This window comes from Vigna unguiculata, chromosome 8 (genome assembly GCF_004118075.2).
Source record: "Vigna unguiculata cultivar IT97K-499-35 chromosome 8, ASM411807v1, whole genome shotgun sequence".
Lineage (NCBI taxonomy): Eukaryota > Viridiplantae > Streptophyta > Magnoliopsida > Fabales > Fabaceae > Vigna > Vigna unguiculata.
In genome coordinates, this window is record NC_040286.1 from 5,424,259 (window position 1) to 5,445,932 (window position 21,674).

A 21,674-nucleotide genomic window follows, 5' to 3' on the forward strand; every position below is an offset into this window, starting at 1 on the left:
ATACTTTTATTGAGATAAACCTATACCTTAAATTATCACAAGATAAACCACGGTTAAAGCAAACACTTTAACCTATTTTATGAAGTTTGTTTTTTTTTTTTTTCTTAACAAAACTTAGATAAAGTTTCTGATGTAGTTAATACTATTTAGCTTTGATAAAAACGTAAGATGCGAAATTAATTTTAACCATTTTATGACTAAATTATAAAAACAATACACGTGTGCTCCTTATACAGCAATCATAATGTTAATCAATATTCATCAGAAACAATAAAAATTTGAATAAACTCGTGTATATTATATCATCAATATTAGTTTCTCATGGTAATTCACATGACACTCAATATCTAAAACAAAAACCAAAGCAAGTATTTCTTAACAATAATTACGTGTTTACTTTCTGTACAGAACTGTCTCTATACATATAATATACAACCTCATCTCACAACATAGTATAAAAAAAAATCATTCAATCAATAACAAACTTAAATTTGTCACAGTTTACAAAGAATTTCCTCTTACTATATACTACTACACTTACATTACGTGCATTTTCCCAACAAAGGTATAACATGAATTAAGAAAAAAGAAACATATATGTCTGTCAAATTGCTGTACACTGTACAAATACTTGTTTCATCGCGAACCATCAAAAGAATAGTTCATGAAGGAAGGACACGAAGAGGAAAAAAGATATAACATGTGGAGAAAAAGAAGATGCAACAGCTGAGGAATAATAGTAGTAGTAGGGGTAGTTAGGGCCAGAAATAACTGTAGGTTGTCCTGAACCTGATGAAGAAGGGTTGTTGTTGGTGGACTTCAATGGTGGTGGTGGAGGAGAGGGCAGTGATGGAGGGGTTTGTGGAGGAGGTTGTAAGGGTTTTGGCGGTGGTGGTAGTAACAGTGACGGTGGAGGGAATGTTGGAAGTGGAGAAGGGGGTGGGTCATTTGATATTAAGAGAGGAGGGGGTGGTGGATATGATGTAAGAAGTGGAGAAGGTGGTGGGTTTGATGTTGAGAGTGGAGGAGGGGAGGGGTATGATGTTAGGAGCGGTGGAGGCGGTGGATATGATGGTGGTGTGAGGTGTTGTTGTGGCGGAGGAGGAAGGTGTGGTTGTGGTGTAAGAGGTGAAGGAGGTGGATGGTTTGAATATGATGTGACAAGATCAGAAGGAGGGGGTTGTGAACATATGGTGGGACATGAGGCACACTCGCTGATGCAGAGTGAACCAGTTGAAGGGTCTTCCATGTTTTCTTCTGATGCCACCATGCATGCACACAGAGCCAGCAACATGAATCCAGTTTTTGTCATCAATGCAAACATGATTCTTGCTGTGATGGAATGAGCTTGGAGAAGCATGGGTTTGGCTTAGTTATTATTATATAGACACAAACAATGGAAGAATATGTGAATTTTTTATATGGCGGCACTTGGAAGTTTGAGTTATATTCTTTTATGCTTCCTTAACAATGGGGTGTGCTGCATGCATGGAAAAGTATTAATTCTCCTTATACTGGTTTATTATATATGTGAGTTATAAAAAAAAAAAGTTTAAATAATGATTTGATCCTAGTTTTCATTCGGGTTTTTTCAGTATGATTTTTTTTTTAATTTGATTCTAATATTCGTGAATTTATTCAATTTAGTCATTTTTTTAACATCGTTCAAATAGTTAACGGAATGTGAATAGTTACCATCACTGTTCACATTTCGTTAATTATTTTAGCAGTATTAGTAAAAATGATCAAATTGAATAAAATTGACGAATATTAAGACCAAATTAAAAAAAAAAAAGTATGACTATATTAAAAAAACTGAATAAAAACTAAGATCAAACTATTATTTAAGCCTAAAATAAAATATGACGTGTTATATTTAATAAAAGTTGTTGTTGGAATTTTTGAGTCAAGGTTTCTTGTGAAACTATACAAATATACAAATATATAGGAATAATATTATTTTGGCACTAAACAAATTTTATATACTTTATATTATTGTTTTACTTTTTAATTTCTTTTTTTATAAATACAAAAAGTTAGTTTTTTTAATAACCATTAAAAAATGAGTTGTCAACTAGTTAGTCGCAAGTAGTGTTAACTTTTTATTGCTTGTTAATGTTTTAATTAATTGAAAATTTTGGAAATGTTAAATCTACATTTGTTATGTTGCATGTTTTTTTTTGTATGAAATATGTGATTTTTTATGCATCGCTTGGTGATTTTTATGCAAGATTATTTTTACAATATTGATGGTTAGGAGTTTTTCTTTTTTCCAACTTTTTTTAACAATGTCGGTTAAAAAGTTTTCATTTTGAGATTGATAAAAGAAATACTAATTAATGTTGGTCGAAAGTTTCCTAGTTAACTTAAAAAAAACTAATAAATTATGAAAAGAAATACAAAAAATCTTTGTTCATGATGATAAAGAAATCAATTTAGATATCAACAGGGAAAAAATTAATTCACATTCGTAAGAATATGGTTTTTCTAACCTTAGTCGAGAAAACAATATAGTGATATAAGGAAAAATTCTAACAAAAACTTAAATTACAAGATAACTCTTATATAACATCAATAAACAAGCACACCTTGACAACAACTGAACAATAATAATCCCGACAATGTCTTGATCTGAGTAAAGCTAATGATGTACAAAACCAAAATCAAACTAAGGAAAAATCTAAAGAGAAATATTGAGAATTTGAGAATAAAAATAATTTTAAGTTCTTACTTTTCTTTTTAAAATTTGAAATTTTCTAATTTTAAACAATCCAAATATTTTTAATGAAATTCTATAGTTTTAATTTCTTTTGAAATTTCTTAACCAAACAACATATATATTTTATCATAAAGCATTTTAAATTTTCTAAAAAGATGAATTACCTTTTGTTAGTATATATATTTAACGATCGAGTGAGTTAAAGCTTATTTTTTACAAATAGTTTTGAAATAACTAAACTTTTTCTCTTACATCGCTTTTGATTAAGTTTATTTAAACAAACATAAACATATCTTAATATGAACTTTGTGAGACTCTGATAGTCATCTTATGAGAAAACTTGACAGCACATAAGTTTAAGAGTCAATAGTTTAAGCATCGAGATTGTGAAAGAAACTTACACTATCTTTCTATCACAATCATGTAAGATGAGTTAGTTAAAGTAACAAGTTAACATCAATTTAAGATTATTTTAATTTTTTTACGTACATACATAATGCATATTCATGATCTCTTGCAAGGAAAAATTAGGGTTTAGGCATCATCATCATCTATTTGGATTAAAGGAACTCTTTCGTTACAAGAAAACTGCTGGAAACTAGCCTTCACAACACTGCAATGAGTGCTGGAAACAAGTTTGTTAGAGTAAATGTTTCTACACAAAATAACATGGCACAGCCATGATTCCATAACGGAACCTATTTTATGGATCTGATCGATGAGTTCTTGTAGGAGAGAGAGGGCGTTGAGGGAGACTAGGATTCAGCTTGTTATGTGATGCTAACCCAAAGTCTCTCAACTGATTAAGCTTTGGCACAACTACAGTTGCAAGATCAGGCCTATCCTTTTTGCTGAGCTCTGCACAACCCAACGAGAGTTTGGCAAATTCAAGAGTCTTTTCGAGGGGCCAATCACTGATCGAAGGATCAAGCATTTCTGAAAATGTTCCATCTTCAATGGCCATCAGAACGTGGTGAGCAAGCCCCATTGGAGCCTTGGCTGTGATGATTTGCAGAAGCATTATCCCCAATGAGTATACGTCTGATTTTGTTGTTAGCATCCCAGTTTGTTGGTACTCAGGGTCAATGTAACAAAAGGTTCCAGCAGCAGCAGTCAAGTGATATTGTGTGACAGAATCGGCCACAGAAGCTGGCACTAGTCTTGCAAGACCCACATCGCTGATTTTGCTCACAAAATTCCTGTCCAAGAGAATGTTGGCAGGTTTGAGGTCCCTGTGCACAATTGGTTCTGGCTTTGTTTGGTGAAGGAAAAGCAGTGCAGTTGCAATCTCAGCAGCTATTTCAAAACGTTTCCACCATGGAATTGGAGGACTATCATTTTTCCTCAGTAATCTATCTTCTAAGCTACCATTCTCTAAGTACTCATACACTAAACATCCGTACTCAGGACATGCACCAATTAGGAGAACCATGTTAGGATGTCTTATGCTGCATAATACCTCAACCTACACATGTCAGAAGGAAAACACACTCAGTTGTCACATTTAAAGACATGTAAATTCATTGTGTCAAAAGTGGTGTGAATCTTTGGAATGACCTATTATTACATACCTCTTGTTGGAATTGCCTCCTTCCATGGGTAGCTTCAGGGTTCAGAATTTTGATTGCTACTGGGGTGTGATCAAGTTGGCCTTTAAAGACAGGTCCATATCCACCTTCGCCTACTTTCAAAGCTGGGGAGAACTTTTGAGTGGCGTCTTCAACATCGGTTATACTGTATTTTCTGCATCGAATATCCTTGCATGCCAACTGATTCAATGCTCGATCCTTTTCATGTGCCTCTCTTCTGGCCTTCATCTCTGCATGAAATCTTCTCTGTGCTTCCTTTTCAACCATCTTAATGGCTTCCTCGGCTGCTTCCAAGGCAGCTTTGGCTTTAAATTTCTCCTTTTCTGCCAATGCAAGTGCTGCCTCTTTAGACAACTTAGCCACCTCAGCCATACGTTCCTCGTCCAGTTTCCGTTGGTTAATCTCCTTAGCCTGCCAAGTCCCAATGTATATATATTATAGAACACCCTTTGAGTAATTTCATTTAACAACACTTCATTGATTTCATCAGTGTAACATTCAAGCTTATTAATCACTACCCTTGTTTTATCCTTACCAGTTTGTTTATGTAAATCATTTTAAGGGTAATTTTTTGACAGTGATCACATAATTTACTTTACCTTGCTTTCGGCTGACATTGCTTCTTTGCAGGCTGAACCGTACATATCCATAGTTTGCTTCAGTTTGAGCTTCAACCTTTTCATCTCATTCTCCATCTCTTCCTGGAATGAAGTAAAATAGTAAATTAATTTCTACCACTTAATTTTACCATACTGATTTTGATCACTTAGTAGTTCTGGTTCTACAACAAAGACAATTTAATCCATGATAAGCTTTTGTTTTCTTGGACACATACTGTGAATTGAGAATCTGATAGATCAGACTCTTGTTTATTTCCTTCTGATGACACTATCTTGTTCGACGTTGATGAGTCACTTCCATCCGAGCTACGACAAAATATTAACCTGTGTTCCATTGATTGACCAACTGAAGAAGACCTTGGCATTTCAAGTAGAAGTGATCTTTCTGATCTTCCATTGATGCTCCCACTTTTAATTGCATGTGTCCTGTTCTCACTGTAGCCGACCAAAATATGAAAATGATTTCTGACATTATTTACTCTTCACTTGCATATTTCATCATAATGGAATATATATGCATTGAAAATGTGAAAGGTACTCATAAGTTTAATTGTGTGGCACCTTATTGCATTTTCACTTCGTATTGCATTTTGACTTCTTATTGCATGTTCACTTGGTGCTTGAACCATGTTTACCATTGGTCGTATTGCTGGTCGAGCTCCCACTATCTTTCCTTTTGAGATCACAAACACTGAGCTATGATCTGGTGCTGATTTCATTACGCCTGTTGACACAGGGCCTTTTAATTTTCTGAGACAGCCACCACATTAAGAAACTTTAAAACATTACATAACATTTGTACATGCAAAGGAAACACAAAATTGTCATGCAAAGGCCAAATTTTAAGATGATTAAACTCATATGTATATATAGAAGAGTTCAAAGTAGAAAAACTGGTAAGTAATGTCTCAATTAACACTTAACTTGCTTCCACTCCTCAGGTAAAGACTCCTTGCAAAGCTACTCTTGTTGGAGGAGCCTGCACCAACGACGATAGTATTCACGCGATTTCTCTGTGCATATTCCACTATTCCTCTCACAATATCACCGTCATGGATCACCGCTTCTTTCAACTGAACCTGAGTTAAGAATGTGCAACATCTTTATCACTTCAAAGTTAGATTCATGTATCACCAAAAACAACAACAACAACAATTATTATTATTATTATTATTATTATTATACATGAACTAGTTATTAGCGTAGACTTTAATAATTATGCATGGTCTGTATAAAATTTTGTATGCGTCAACTAATCAAAATTAACTGTTAAAAAAAGTTGTGATGTAATTATTATAAAATTAATCAACTTATTTATCCATTACAAACTATTTGTTAGAATACTGTAATGGAAATTTTCTTCAAAATTGGATATCAATTACATACATTGTTCCCTTGACACATTTGACGAAAGTTGTTGAAAACATTTGCTACATCCTCTTCGTCGGGAGGTACAACATCGGTGCTCTCTGCATGCATAATTATAATATTATAATAGTTATATAAAATAACCAACACCAACAAAATCATCGTGCATACATACATAGGCGTCTTAACACCCAAAAACTTATCTGTCAAACAAACATCTATTTAAGGTTTCATTATTGGAAGTTACACGAGACATGCATGCCCATAAAAAGTGTCGTTTTATCTTTTTTTTTTTTTTTTGTGAGAATGGAATAAGAAAGAAGGGAGAGAGACAGGTAAATTATGCAAGAGGGTACCTACGATTAGTAATGTTTTTGTGCTTGATATGGAGTGCGATGATGACAGGGTTGTCTATGTTTTTGATGGTCCAACGAAAAGCGTGGCCACTGCTCTTGCCTTTGTCAACGGCGACCATGGTGACATTTAAGAGCTGCGACGTGCTGGTGTCGCCATTAGAAGACATGGCCGTGGTTGTGGTTTTGGCCGAGGTCGTGTCGGAGGTTGTCTGCCACCTCCTGCTCCGCTGCGAGAGACGGGGGCGGAGACAGAAGGTGTCGGATAGTTTGTGTCCTTTTGTTTTTTGTTCCTCTTGATGCGGTGTGCAGATGGAAATGAGAAAACCCATGCTTTCCAACTTTTTTCCTGTTGCAACCTTTCCATCACCCTCACCCCCAACGCACCATGCTTTCAACCTCATCCTTACATTTTTTAGGCCTTTGACCTAACACCCCACACCACAACCTTCTTTTTTCATTTTCGTTCATTATTGGAATTTTTTTTTCTCTAAATAAATTATTACTTCATGCTTCTCAAAATTGGTATGAATATGTATCTTAATTTTACCATAGTTATTATAACAGTCTTCATTGTTTTCCTCAGGAGAGACTATTGAACACAAAGTTTTGTCAAATAAATATATGAATGTTTATAAATGTTTAGAATTTTACCTTTTATTATAAAATCCTAACTTTATGTTTACCTCTGCCTACAAATAGATAGTTTGCGAAAGTTTGTTAAAAGAAACATTGTTAAACTATATTTTCCTTTTAGTTTTAAGAAAATTATCAAACTATATTTCCTAAAAAATATATATAAAAGATCAAGAACCGTGAAATGTATTTTTAAGTTTTTTGCAATTTTATTTATTTATTATATCTCAAAACTTTAATATTATCTTTTTATAGAATCATGATTATATTATTTAATTCGAATAATTTAAAACTATCTTACGAAAAAATACTTCATTAATCATTAAACCTCCACGTTTTTATTTTGACCCCTTTAATTTCTGATTCGCAATTTTAATCTTTTAACTTTTTGTTTTTTATAATTTAGTTTTCTAACATCCTGCCTGATCTTTTATAGTTATACTAATCGAGCTTGTATTTTCGAATAAATTTTTAAAATTAACTATATATTTTTTAACTCATAAAACTTCAAAATTATATATATATATATATGAGCAAGTTAGACGAAGTTTTTAGAATCCAACAACAATAAACACCAGTGAAGTTGCTTAGCATTGTTTAATCCTATGATCAAAATACCTACTCACACAATAGAAATAATATAGATATTCTCACCCATGATTCAAACCAACCCACCCACTCTAATTGTTGTATTAGCCAGTGGTCTTGCCATAGGCATTTCAGATTTCCACTTTTTCAAATCCCCTGCACCAATCTGTTTTCCACCACATTGTCTATTTATCCTATTTCCAGCTCTTGTCTAATCATAATATTTTCAAGCATTTAATAGGGCTTATAATCTAGTCCGAGAAGAAAAATGACACATCAGATAGTTTATGACACCTAGGACTATATATACATGAACCATTAGCGATATTTTTTATTACATAAAAGTAATTTATTATCTTCTATAAGATGTTAGTCATCCTCTAACATATATTTATAGAAAACAAAGAAATATATGAGAAAGAGATTGTGTAGTATTGGTTATGTATAAAATGTTATAAGAGGTATGTTATATATACACACAAAGCTAACATTTGAAGGCACAAGTAAATAGGTCTAAAACATGAATCTATACTAACATCTTTCCTCAAACTCATAATATTACGGTTAAATGCATTGAAAGTCTATCAAATAAAAAAAGAGAGCGTAAAACGAAGTGCAACTTGGTAAATATATTTGCAATTTGAAGAGCCGAAGAAACAAATGGTATAGATATAATGTCAAGTTGAAGATGATGACTAGTAAAATAGAAATCTGTTTTAATATGTTTGGTTCGCTCATGAAAAATAGAGTTGCGAGTAATATGAATAGCATTTTTATCGTCACAATGTAGAGGTGTAGTATATTTGAAATAAACATTCATATCTGCAAGTAACCAACACAGTCAAATAATCTTATAGGCAGTCAAAGCCATGGTGTGATGCTCAGCTTTTGTGGAGGATCGAGATTTAAGATCTTGTTTATTACTCTTTCGTGATACAAGTGAATCACCAAGAAAAATACACCACCAGTAGTGGATTTTTGATAATTAGAATCACCATTCCAATCCAGATCACAATAGGCATGCAAGTCTAAAGACGACGTAGAAGAGAGCAAAAGAGACTAAAATTGAGTGCCCTAAAGATACCAAAGAATACGAAGAAAAACACCCTAATGAACTGTTGTGAGAGCTTAAACAAACTGACTAACATCATGAACAACATATGCAATGTCTGGACGAGTCACAATAAGATAAACCAAACTCCCAACAATAGTTCGATATAAAGTAGAATTAGTTAAGGGAACATCATCCGATGGGAAATATCGTACACTTGTCTTAAGAGGAGTATCAACAATCTTGTTGTCAATAAGTCGAGCACGCTCCAATAGGTCAGCAATATACTTAGACTAAGACAAAAGATAACCTTTGGACGAAGAAACAAACTTAATACCCAAAAATTAACATAATACACTCAAATCTTTCACAGCAAAACGATGGGATATTGCAATTTTTAAAATGCAATTCCATCAAAATCATCACCAATATTAATCATATCATCAACATATAAGGATAGCAAAATACGTCCTACATTGGTTTTCCTGACAAATAATGCAAAATGATGATGACTAGCAACAAAACCAAGAGATAATTAATATAGAAAACTTCTTAAACCAAGCACGAGATGCTTATTTAAGACCATATATAGGGTTTTTTGAAGTTTGCAAACTTCACCAGATTTGTAAGAGACACCTGGTGGTGGAATCATGTAGACTTTCTCATGTAGATCCCCATTCAAAAAGGTATTCTTCATATTCATTTGAGAAATCTTTGAAAAATAAAAGGGACAACAATCAAGGTACAAACAATAATCATTTTTGCCACAGGAGCAAATGTTTCCTCATAATCCATGTCATACTCTTGGGTATATCCTTTAGCAACAAGTCTAACTTTATAAATTTCAACTGAGCCATCTGATTTTTGTCTTGATTTTGTATATCCAACGAGATCTAATAGGACATTTTGTTGGTGGCAATGGACTTCGCATCAAAACCTGCATTAAACGCAGCAAGATGAACTCCATCGAGCAACTTGCGAAATCAACCACTAGCAGCCACGCGTGAACCATGGAATCATCGGGCAACAACACTTGAGAAACCCAAATTTTGGAGAAAGAAAGGTATGCCACGTGAAAGCCTCTAATTAGACAGATAATGGGTCAAAATTGGTCAAAGTAATCAACTCTGGGTAAATTCTGGTTAAAGGTTGTCAAATGGTCAAACAAGAAAGCTAGAATTAAAAATTGAACAAAAATTAAGTTGTTGAATAATTAATTATCTTTGGTATATCTCAAATTATCAATAGAGAAAATCTTCCAAATATTTTAGAAACTGATGAAATCTGTTAATTATTTGAGAGATAGTATGTCAAAAGATAAAAGATTTAAGCAACATAAAATATAAGATTCAAGTCTAATCAAGGCCTGTATAAAAAGACCAAGGGAAAGTAGAAAAGGAGAAACTCGACACTTTGGCGTTTAGGATCCCTTAGGGAGGCCTAATTCCGTTCTTTCTGTTTACTTTCTTCTCCAACTTCTTACTTTTGCATTACATGGAGGCTAGGCTTCAAAGGTTAGTTCCACTGTAATTTCTTAATTGAATTCTAAGGTAATTTGTTTGTTCTTTTTATTCTTGTTGTGATTATTTTCATTTATGTCTTTTGGTTCTTAATATAGTAAAAGTAATAATTTTTGCATTGTAGCAAGTTGGCTAAGGGTTTTTAAATTTTAATTGAGAATTTACTTTGGTTAATTTTAGAAACTTTCATATGATTGAATAAATTTTGACTAATATTTGAGAAGTTACTTTGATTAAAGGTGAAAACACTAATTATAATTAATCAAGAAGTTACTTTAGTTAATTGGGTTTTTACTATATACAAGGGGTAAGAGAATAAACATGATTAGGCACAGTAATATTTAATTGAGAAGTTACTTTGATTAGATTTACTATGATTAATCTATAAAGTTCTTGCTTTTGATTGATAAGTTATTTTGGTTAAAAGTGAGGACGCCAACAAATTAATTGAGAAGCTACATTGATTAATTTGAAATCAATAACAATAATCTTTAGAAAACCAATGGTGAATCCTATTTTGAAAAAATAGTGAAATTAACTTGTTTTCTTTACTATTGTTTTTATCTTTTTTCAATTCTATTTCTTTCTTTCATTTATCTTATTTCTCTTATAATTTGACTAACTCTTTTGTATAGTTTTTATAAGAACTAATTTGTTAAAAAATAATTATGTGTTAGTTAAGAGACGACTTTGAGTTACTCTACCCTTTCTACTTTCTTAACAATGCTAAAGTTGTTATAGATAAATAATATTAATTTGATCGCTTCACGACAAAATTGTCAATGACACAAATAAAAAGGTGAAAAAGAAGACAAACAGAACGAAGATATAATCCACCTTGCATACATCCTATCTCAATCACCTTTTGAGATGTACAGTCCTGTACAAAACATTCAGATGGAGTGAAATACACATTATATCCAGAATCACAGTTCTTCCCAATAAAAAGCAAGATTCATAGTAAGACTAGGTATGTAGTAAACATCAGACAACAATAAAGATGGTGTGGCAATGGTACTAATACCAGATAATGGAACTGAATCACTGTTAGCAGTTGCAATTAACATGGATGAGTTAGGTGATAATGAAACAAAAAAGACAAATGATGTAACATATGATTAGTGGCATCTGAGTCAATGATCCATTCGTTAGAAGATATATTTAGTGATGATGTACCTTGAGATTGCAAGGCTATGTTGGCCCGCGGTTGGGAAGCAATTCTAATTTTGTTTGCTAATAATTCATTGACAACATCATCAATAAAGGCTGAGGGTTACGATGCAAAATTGAATCACATAACTTTCAAAATCACTACGCAAGGTCATAAAAAATTGAACCAAACGTTGTGATTCCCTACGAGTAATATACGATGCAAAAGCACTCAATTCTACAGGCTCAGTCAAAGCAAGTTGATCTCATAAGGTTGTCATGAAAATTCCTAAATGCTCATGTCATTTTGCTTTAGTGCACGAATATCTGTCTCAAGTTGATACTATTTGGCATTATTAAACAGTGTATACAATCGAGATAAATGATCTTATACCTCCTTTGAAGTATTATATTTTGCCAATTGAGCTTCAATCGAGTGTGTGACAGAATTATTATCCAAGTGATAATTTGAGAGTTATCAACTTCCCATACTTCTAAAGCAATAGCATAATCATCAACTTTGGTGTCAATCAGTTTTGCCTTAACACCTGAAATATAAAACCACACGGACTTTTCACGAAGAAATTTTTTCATAACAAAACTCTGGTAGGAATAATTTTTACCATCCAACTGCACACTAATAGACGGAAGAGAATCATCTTTACAAGTCGTCATAACAAATCATCGAATACAAAAAAGAGAAATACAAACCACATAGCGGAAACAATGAACAAAATAAAATACAAACTCAATATTAGAGGATTGCAAATACCATAAAATGGCATAAATAACATGGTGCAAATTCTCCAAAAACGCCTCAAAGCAAAAGATAAAATTGTGATCAGATGAAACCTAAAAAATTGCAAAAGAGGCTTTGGACTTGGAGTTTAGGAAAGGGGAACTCTGCAAGAATCCTTCTCAATTATAAAATTTGCGAAGAAGACTAAGGACTTAAAATTTAGGATTTAGGAAAGAGAAACTAATGCAAGAATCTCATATGAATCATGGATCATTCAAAATTCTTGATATCATGTAGTCATGAATAATTTGAGACTCTTGATACGATGTAGAAAACAAGATAATATATAAAAATATATTTTACCATTATAAATTATAAATACACATAATTTTTATCATTTATTTTTTAATTACATAAAATATTTACATTTAAATTTATAAAAATATTACAATTATTATGATTTCGTATTTTATAAATCCGTTAAAGTTGAGATCACTATTTTTTAACTATAAATTGTTTTTTGAAATTTAAAAAAAATTCATTATTTTACAAAATTTAAAGACTTTTTTTATGTAATTGAAAATAAAAATTTATTCTATATTTATTTCGACGGAAAGAAATTAAATACGAAAAAACTAATTTGCCGAAAAACTATATTATTTGTTTAATAAATAATAAGAAAAAAGAATCGGGAGTGCTAAGAACACAGAATCAATTTGATTCTGAAATCCTTAGCAAAACCAAAACCCTCACACAGAGTTACCGTGGGTGGTGGTGCTGGTGGTGGTTACGCGATCGAAACAGTCGAAGATGTCGTCGGTTTACGTTCTAGAACCTCCAACAAAGGGGAAAGTGGTAGTGAGCACCACGCGCGGACCATTGGACATCGAGCTATGGCCGAAGGAGGCTCCAAAAGCCGTGAGGAACTTCGTGCAGCTCTGCCTCGAAAACTATTACGACAACACTATCTTCCACCGCGTCATCAAGGACTTCCTCGTCCAAGCTGGCGACCCTTCCGGCTCCGGCACCGGTGAGTCCACGCGCTCTAATTAGCGCCCTTCCGCTTTCGTTTCTCCGTAATTGGTCGTAAAACTATGAGTGAGCGTTTGCGTAATTGATTTTATATGAATTTGTTCTGGGAAATTGGCTTAGTTTTAGTTAAAATGGAAGTTGTAGCGAATTGATCTGTGCTTGGATTAGCTTTTTCCTGAATGCGAGTTTGATGTAAAATGTAAAACATAATGTATACGTTTTCAATCTAGAGCAGTATTGCTTTAATGTGTGTTAGAGTATTCAGAATTGTTTTGAAATACTAGTTATATTGATTTATGTTTGGATATGTAAAATATATAATGTAATTTTTTTCAATCGAAAGCAAATTGCTATCTTTTTAACACTTTAAAGTGTGTTTACAGATTGTGTTAGATAATTCAGGATCACATTGAAATACTGGTTAACTTGATTTGGATGCGTTTTTGTTCTGAAAGCAAGTTTGATGTAAAATTTAGTGCAATTTTTTCAGTCTAAAGCAGAAGCTGCTTTTTTTTTTTATCACTTTAATGTTTTTAGCTTTGTGGTTGGATTATTTGGAATCACGTTGAATTGAAATTATTAGTTAGCGGAGTTTAGTGAAATGTATGCACGTTGAAGACTTGTTTGGATGAGTTTCTCCATAAGTTCTTTCCACAAAAGAAAAATAAGAGGAAAAATTGACATTAGCTTTTTCATAAGCTAAAATTAACTTATGCATAACTTGTAAAAGTTCTCTATATAGCTTCTTTAAATTTTTATCTGTAACTTGTGCACAAGTTAATTTTATCTTCTAGAGAAACTAATTTGAGTTTTTTCCTTATTTTTCTCTCTTAGAATGAACTTATGGAGAAACTCATCCAAACAAACCCTTAATTCTTGATTCATAATTGATTTTAACTTCAAGCAACTTTAGGTTGCTTTGGGATGCTTCTTTTTTATCTTGAAGACAAGTTTGATGTAAGAGTTATTCTGACAAGCTTTTCAATCTAAAGTAGAAACTACCTTTTATCACTTACAATAGAGCTGAGGTTTGGAGGCAAAATCAATTTTGGTTAACAGTAAACAAATATTGTCTTTTTTTACTGAAATAACGTCTAATAGGAGGCAAAATCAATTCAGATTTTCCACCATGAATAGGGTTTGGTTTTGCATTGATTTAAGGAAACTGCAATATTCCACCATTGTTGCTAGCTGATTTATGTGACTTGTGGATACTGTTTTGTTTGTGATTCTTCTGACTGTTTAGTGGGTCTTTTAATAAAGAAACTAATTGTTTTGTTGCTGTTGTTGTAGGAGGTGAAAGCATTTATGGTGGTGTTTTTGCTGATGAGTTTCATTCTCGTTTAAAATTCAAGCACAGAGGAATAGTTGCGATGGCAAGTGCTGGATCTCCAAATTCCAATGGAAGTCAGTTTTTCATCACCCTCGATCGTTGTGACTGGCTTGACCGCAAGCATACCATTTTTGGAAAAGTAAGAGGAGTTCTGTCCAAGGAAACAATTTCTGTTTTTATTTTCTGTGTGCACTTTTAATTATGTAGTGTCACTCTTTTTTTCTTTATTTCATGTTTTCCAAGATTTGTATAAGAAATGGTGAGATTATAAAATAAAATTGAAAACAATGAAAGGTTGTGTTCCTCGTTTTGCTACACTTTTGAAAATGGAAACAAAGTGAAAACAAAATGAAATATGTAAAATTGCAAACAGAAAATGAAAAAAAAAAAAAATCAATTCCAGCATACCCCTGGTTGGGATGGGTAGGCCCACCACTTCATTTTCACTTAGCCTGGGCCAAGTCAGTGATGGGACGTTAGCGGATACCGTGCCTTCCATATCACCACATTCAAGTGAAAAATCCCTAAAGAATACAATTGCAGTTATGCTGAAGTAAAACTTTCTGTTTGTGATATTTAAGGATGATTGGCTGTTCTCACTGTTATTTGACTCAGGTGACAGGAGATACAATGTATAATCTTTTGAGACTGGGTGAAGTTGAAACTGATAAGAATGACAGGCCTTTAGATCCGCCAAAGATTTTATCAGTTGAGGTTCGTTGTGCTTTTGATTTGTATTGCTAAAACATTGAAGTTTGTGTCCAGTGCAGACAGATAATTAATCCTCACTAATGTCATCTTAATATGCATATTTTAGGTGTTATGGAATCCATTTGAAGATATTGTTCCAAGAACACTTCAGAAATCTCGGACTGAAGCTAGAGTTGATACTGAAAGTAAAGAGCCAAAGAAGAAAGGTGTAAAGTAAGTTCAACTTCCTGTTGAAGAAAAATGTCTTAGAACTCAATGCAGAATGCTTACTTTCTAAGCAGCAGGTTGCTTATTGATTTGTAAATTCAATTACAGAAAATTGAACTTGCTTTCATTTGGGGAAGAAGCTGAAGAAGAGGAAAAGGAATTGGTGTTGGTGAAGCAAAAGATCAAGAGCAGTCACGATGTCTTGAATGATCCTCGTCTTCTAAAGGAAGAAACACCTGATAGTGAATTGGTAATAAGACCTTTCTTATAGTATTTCTTTTGTTCCTATAGTACAACTCTTACCTGATAATGGCAATTTTTAGTACTTTATCTGTTAATTATTTGCGGGTTACTGCTTTGGCTTACAGCTCCAAGAGACTCCATCTGACATAGTCATTTGATAATTTCAACCTGAAAGTTCATATCTCAATGGAAACTAACAATACAAATGTTACATCAAATTGTCACAAACATAAATTGCTTGTATTTATTTTGCAGAGTTCGTCAAGAAGAGATCTGCAGTTGTCTGTTAGGGAGACACTTAATGCAAAGAAAGAAGAGCCTCAGAAAGATTCAGCACCTGGTAACGTTGCCCGTCTTGATTCAAGTGATGATGATGAAGCGGATTTTGATTCAAGAATGCGCATGCAGATACTAAAAAAGAGGAAGGAGTTGGGTGATCTCCCTCCTAAGCCTAAGTCGCAAAAAGGTACTTCAAATTGTCTTCAATATATTTTATTGCAGTTTCTTAGTTGTAACATCTCAACCTCTGATCAAGGAAGCCTTTCATGTTCTACTCATGCAAGGTTCAATTGTCTTATAGCTGTGACATTATACTATTACAGTTACTGTCAGACTTCCATGTTTATTCCTTCTTCATTTCCAACAGAAGATAAATTATGTAGCAATTAGGCCACTTCCTACTTCCGCATCCCATCTGTAAATTTTGAAAACAAAACATAGGAATGAGATACTTTTGATGTGTGAAATTAAACTCTCACTCTTTTTGTAATGCTTGTTGCATCAACACGAATATAACAAACATGTAATAGCGAAAATTTTGAAAGGCATAGTATGTGGAAGAATCAAGTTGTAGAAGTGACATATGGCACCTGTCAAATGGAATAAAAAACTAAACGTGTACAATAAAAATGCTAGTCCTAACAAGGGAGAAAATGATTAGAAGATGCTAATTGTTGCAGGAACAATTGATTGAGACACTTTGCAACTGCTTATAGCATATTAGATCTTTTAAGTTGAGTGTAAATTATAAATACATTTTCGTGTTCTCAACACTTGAGGGGAATGTTTGCTACTTTTTGCATTACAAGAGCAAATAAAATGACAACATTCTAAGATGCATTTAATTTAATGGTAACGGAGATGTATTTTATTTTATAAATCTATTGCAGAAGTTTGTCTTATTTGTGAATGCAGTAATCATTTATGGTAATAGAGATCTATTTTTTTTATAAATCTGTGGCAGAAGTTTGTCTTATTTGTGAATGCAATAATCGTTATGCTTACTAAGATTTAAACTGTTGATTCCTTGGAACATTTTATAATTTTCCTTCTTTTTATGTACTATTCGTATTCAAAATATTTTTTTTATTGCTAAGACTCACATCATTGTTTTCTTAAGCAGCAGGAAGGTCCATTCCAGAGAATCATGATACTTCAGCACCAAGGTAAAACTATCCATCTGTGAAATTCTATTATGGCAACATTTAGAGCTCAAGTATGTGTTTTAGCTGTTGCCACAAAAGTGTCAATGTGGATATTTTGAATGGCATGATATATAATGCGATAAAAAATTTCAGCTCTTTTAAATTGTAAAATGTGGCTGTGAAACAAGAATGATATATTATTAGGCTCATTATGGGGAGCCTGTGGCCCCTTACATACTCTATGTTCCTTATATATCATACTTGGCAACAAAGCCAGAACTTGTGGCCAAGGTGGACCCAAGTTAGAGTCATAGAGGAAATTATTAGATGGTTGTGCTGGATTCATATCACATTTAGTTCACCTTAGGAACCATGCCTGTGCAATGAAAACATATTGTGCTTGCATGTTTTTTTCTTAGTTTCATACAAAAAGGATAATATTTACTAACTAGTCTGTAGTTCAATTCTCCAAGTCCAAAGTCCCAGGATATGCATATGCATGTCTATATTTCTTCATATAGATATCATTCTGACGTTTGACATTTCTCCTTAAAGAATATGGAGATTCCTAACCCATGGCTGCATTACCTGAGAAATCCACTGTAATCAGGTTACTGTGCCTTGATTACGTTCTGGCATTTGAAAAATTGCTAGTTATACTCCTAGTTGTATCATTTTTTTAAAGTAGCTACATAATCTATCAATTAGCTGCCCCAGAAATATTTTAAAGTGGCTTCTTGTTAGCCTTGTATTGCCTATGAAGTTTGCTTGCTTGGATTTCCAAGTAGACATTTTTTGTATCTATTGGATTTTCTGCATATGTAAGCTTGTTTCGTGGCTTGTGTGATTATTCAAGCATTTTGTAATTGGTCTAAACTTGAGTAAATGGTTGACTGTCTACTTGTTAGGTCCAATGCTGCCAGTGTTGATGAGGATCAACCAAAGGTGGAAAAGTTGTCCATGAAGAAAAAGGGAGTGGGATCTGAAGCAAGAGCTGAACGAATGGCTAATGCAGATGCAGATCTGCAACTATTAAATGAAACTGAGAGAGGAAGACAATTGCAGAAGCAGAAGAAACGCCGACTTCAAGGGCGCGAAGATGAAGTATGTTTTAATTTTTTTATTTTCTGTTTTCTTATTCCTTTTGTAGTCTTTTTTTTTTCTTGTGTTCTTGAGCATTCTAGACTATCAAAAATGTAATTGAAAGGTGTTGGAAGTCTCACATCGACTAGAGATAAGGCCAATTCATAGTATATAAGTGAGGTGCAAACCAGAGCCAAGTTAGAGCGTATTCTAGCGAACTTTTTTGGACATTATGTTTTACCCGATATCGGGCCGCTAACGGACCATCCACTAATTTCTTATCCACGCACGAGATGAATATACCTTGGCGTGAGGGGGAGTGTTGGAAGTCCCACATCGACTAGAAATAAGGCCAATTCATAGTATATAAGTGAGGTGCAAACGTCACCTTACAAGCCGGTTTTGTGGGGTTGAGTTTGGCTTTAAAGCCCACTTCTAACAAAAGGAAACGATACCCTGACTAATACTTTACCATGACATGTTAAGAGTAGTTGACTCAATTTCTAGATAAACAAGATTGACAGTTAATTGAACATTTGTTATTGTCTGAACCTTCCGGATTATGGGGTTAATTTTTTGTTTCTAAATTTTTAGTCGTTTGAGGGTTCTTTTGTGATAGATAATATCATAATATGCTTGTGTGTTTTCAAGTACTTTTCCCGAGTAACATTGTTCCCTTTGTATCTCTATCTTTAGGTTCTGGCTAAACTTCAAAAGTTTAAGAATTCTTATGCAGCAAAGGAGACACCCCCAAGCGAATCTGAAGATGTTAAAAATGAGGATTTGTCTGACTGGAGAGGTGTCAGTTTAAAATTTGCCCCCGAGTCTGGCAAGGTGAGTTTTCTTTTCGCATTTCTTCTAGATGGGCTGTATAAACTGTGGATTTTAAAATCATTTTATTTTCCCTCCAAATTATGTGTTTCACCTGTCTTTTCATTTTCATCTGTCAGTTGTCAGAAATAATCTGAAAATTTCTTCTACATACATGAAGAAAATTTTTGAAATTAGACAATTCTATTGAAATAAATATCCGCGTGCTCTAAGATATCTGCAATAATTCTATTGAAATAACATCCCTGCTTTCTTACACCCTTACACATTGCCTGTAATTTTCTTGTAACCGTGCAGGACCGCATGTCACGTAATGAGGACCCAAATGACTATGTTGTGCACGACCCACTTCTGGAAAAGGGAAAAGAAAAGTTTAATAGGATGATTGCCAAACAAAAGAGACGAGAACGAGAGTGGGCTGGGAGGTCTCTTACTTGATCATGCATGTGCCAACTTGGCTATGTAAATATACAAGTTGATTGGTTTTAAAGGTTAACATGTCTCTGCTGCTGTGCTGGGAAAGGAAACTTTCGCTAATAGGAACTAAGCAGAAAGTCGATGCATTGCGGAGTGTAGCAGACAGACAAGGACACTGATATTGGTGAGTGAGAACTGGGATGTAGGGTTTCCGTACAAGTGTTCCTTCAATTAAAGCCAACGAGGAACTCATGTGAGGGCCTCCCCTCATCCATTAATTGAGTTTGTATCTTTGTCCAATCTTAACAGATGTTTTGTGTAGCTTTAACACATTTGTTTTATTTTAATATTAGGAATCGGGAAGATGTTGTATTATTGTGGGACTGACAATTTTTCGCAGATGAAGACTTTAGTTGAATGACAGAATTTCATGTTAGTTGAGATGGTTGGACGTGGAGCTTTGGGGGCATGTATTTACAAAGATATCCATTGAATTGAGTTTTTTTCTTTTCTAGGGAACTAAGCTTCAGCTAATATTATGGTCGTGGGTATTCCAATATAGCATGTTTGATAATGCATCATGCACATGGTTTTTCACTTTAGAGTAGAAGTTCCTAGTTCTACCTTTAATATTGAAGACTCATTTGACGTGATTTGTTTTGTTAAGTGGGGCACATTTCTAAATACGTATTAATAGTTAACGTGTAAAGTTGACGTGCCACATTAAAGACGGATAGAGTTACTTTAGTCCTGAAAGTGGTACCCGCTGCGAATTTGATTTCTGAAGTTGAAAATGTTACTCAGGTCTTTGGGATGTTAAACGAGTCCTTAAACTTAGGCTTCTTGAAATATGTGTGAATATTATTAATATTATTATTATTATTATCAGAGTAATACCCTTTTAAAACATTTTAAGTACTGTTATTACCAATTTATACCCATAGAGATTTTTTATTAGTTTTTTAAAATTAAAGAGCTAATGTGATAGCGATTTACAAAATTTTAGGGTTTAGGGACCATGAGTTTACTTGAGAAGATTTGCTTGTGTCTGTTAACGAGTGTTTGTAGAAAATCGGATTTTTTCCTTTGAAGTCACTTCAACCAGTTATGCTGCAATTATTGATGAATCAATTACAACGTAAGATGTGGATGCAAATCTATTGACGTCAAACACTAACGCACGCCTTTCATTTGTACCCAGATGTCGCTCTGCTCATTCACGGAAGCTTCGATTTCGATTACTACCATATGGAGGTCAGTGCCAAATGTTTGATGGTGAAAGGTTGAAATCTTGTTTTACTGTGTGGGCACTTCGTGTTTCTGACAGTACCTTACCATTAAGGTAATGATTACACAGATTGAGTTAAATATAAGTTTTTAAGTTTTTGGAACAACCGAGTTGCAAAGCGATTAAATTTAGAAAAATGATATTTTAATCCATTTTTTTTAACTCATTTTTAATCTATCACTTTTATTATTCTTAAATGATTTATTTCAAATTTTTTATAATAATGTAATGTGATGATCTAGGGTGATAAGAATGATAAATTAAAAATAAATAAAAAAATGGGTTAAAATTTCATTATCCTAAAATTTAATAGCCTATTATAAAAGTCTCAAATAATATATGAACTACTAATTAAACTAACCTTTTTAAAAATCTAAAACTAGCATTTTTGTGAGACCTCTATGTCTCTTGTTGAAGAAGAATTTGGGTAGTTTGCCATTAACTCTTAACTGGTTTACACCTACCATTTTTAATTTCATTTTTCTGGTCGATTTATTGATCTAATTGGGTTGTTTTGATAGCTGTATCCTTTGGGATGCTTTTAAAAATACTTCTGTTGACCTTTTTGTGCTTTTCTTTATTACGAGTGAATGTATTGGTCCCTATGGTACTCCAACTCGACAATGTCCTATTTTTTCAAGGAAAAAGAAAACAACGGTAAGATTATGTCAATGTGGCTAAGTCAAGAAAAAAAAAAAAAAAAAAAACTAGGTCTCTAATTTCATATGGGGAATAACAAACTATATTTACTACAACCATCTTTAACTTTTAAA

The 21,674-nt window shown here is 33.3% G+C and overlaps 3 protein-coding genes across 4 annotated transcripts; 1 reads left to right on the top strand and 2 right to left on the bottom strand.

The window, feature by feature from the left end:
• Positions 1–453: 453 nt before the first annotated feature.
• Positions 454–1,337, bottom strand: LOC114195415 (proline-rich receptor-like protein kinase PERK2). The gene is made up of 2 exons (XM_028085880.1): positions 949–1,337; positions 454–894 (listed from the first exon to the last, which is right to left on the bottom strand). Exons 1-2 carry the CDS (start codon positions 1,322–1,324, stop codon positions 650–652), a joined length of 621 nt encoding a protein of 206 aa, XP_027941681.1. The 5' UTR covers positions 1,325–1,337; the 3' UTR covers positions 454–649.
• A 1,919-nt stretch (positions 1,338–3,256) lies between these two features.
• On the bottom strand, positions 3,257–6,949 carry LOC114195413 (U-box domain-containing protein 34-like). The gene is made up of 8 exons (XM_028085877.1): positions 6,657–6,949; positions 6,315–6,397; positions 5,853–6,007; positions 5,490–5,678; positions 5,144–5,363; positions 4,908–5,009; positions 4,291–4,719; positions 3,257–4,184 (listed from the first exon to the last, which is right to left on the bottom strand). The coding sequence occupies exons 1-8, from the start codon at positions 6,817–6,819 to the stop codon at positions 3,423–3,425; spliced, it is 2,103 nt and encodes a 700-aa protein (XP_027941678.1). The 5' UTR covers positions 6,820–6,949; the 3' UTR covers positions 3,257–3,422.
• A 6,085-nt stretch (positions 6,950–13,034) lies between these two features.
• On the top strand, positions 13,035–20,172 carry LOC114194775 (peptidyl-prolyl cis-trans isomerase CYP57). 2 transcript variants are annotated; one of them, XM_028085183.1, is made up of 10 exons: positions 13,035–13,362; positions 14,658–14,836; positions 15,313–15,411; positions 15,515–15,621; positions 15,724–15,865; positions 16,114–16,324; positions 17,258–17,303; positions 18,191–18,386; positions 19,062–19,199; positions 19,494–20,172. In XM_028085183.1, the coding sequence occupies exons 1-10, from the start codon at positions 13,143–13,145 to the stop codon at positions 19,632–19,634; spliced, it is 1,479 nt and encodes a 492-aa protein (XP_027940984.1). In that variant the 5' UTR covers positions 13,035–13,142; the 3' UTR covers positions 19,635–20,172. The 2 variants fall into 2 exon arrangements, with proteins under 2 accessions (XP_027940984.1, XP_027940985.1); XM_028085184.1 differs by having other exon boundaries at positions 17,261–17,303.
• Positions 20,173–21,674: the final 1,502 nt, after the last annotated feature.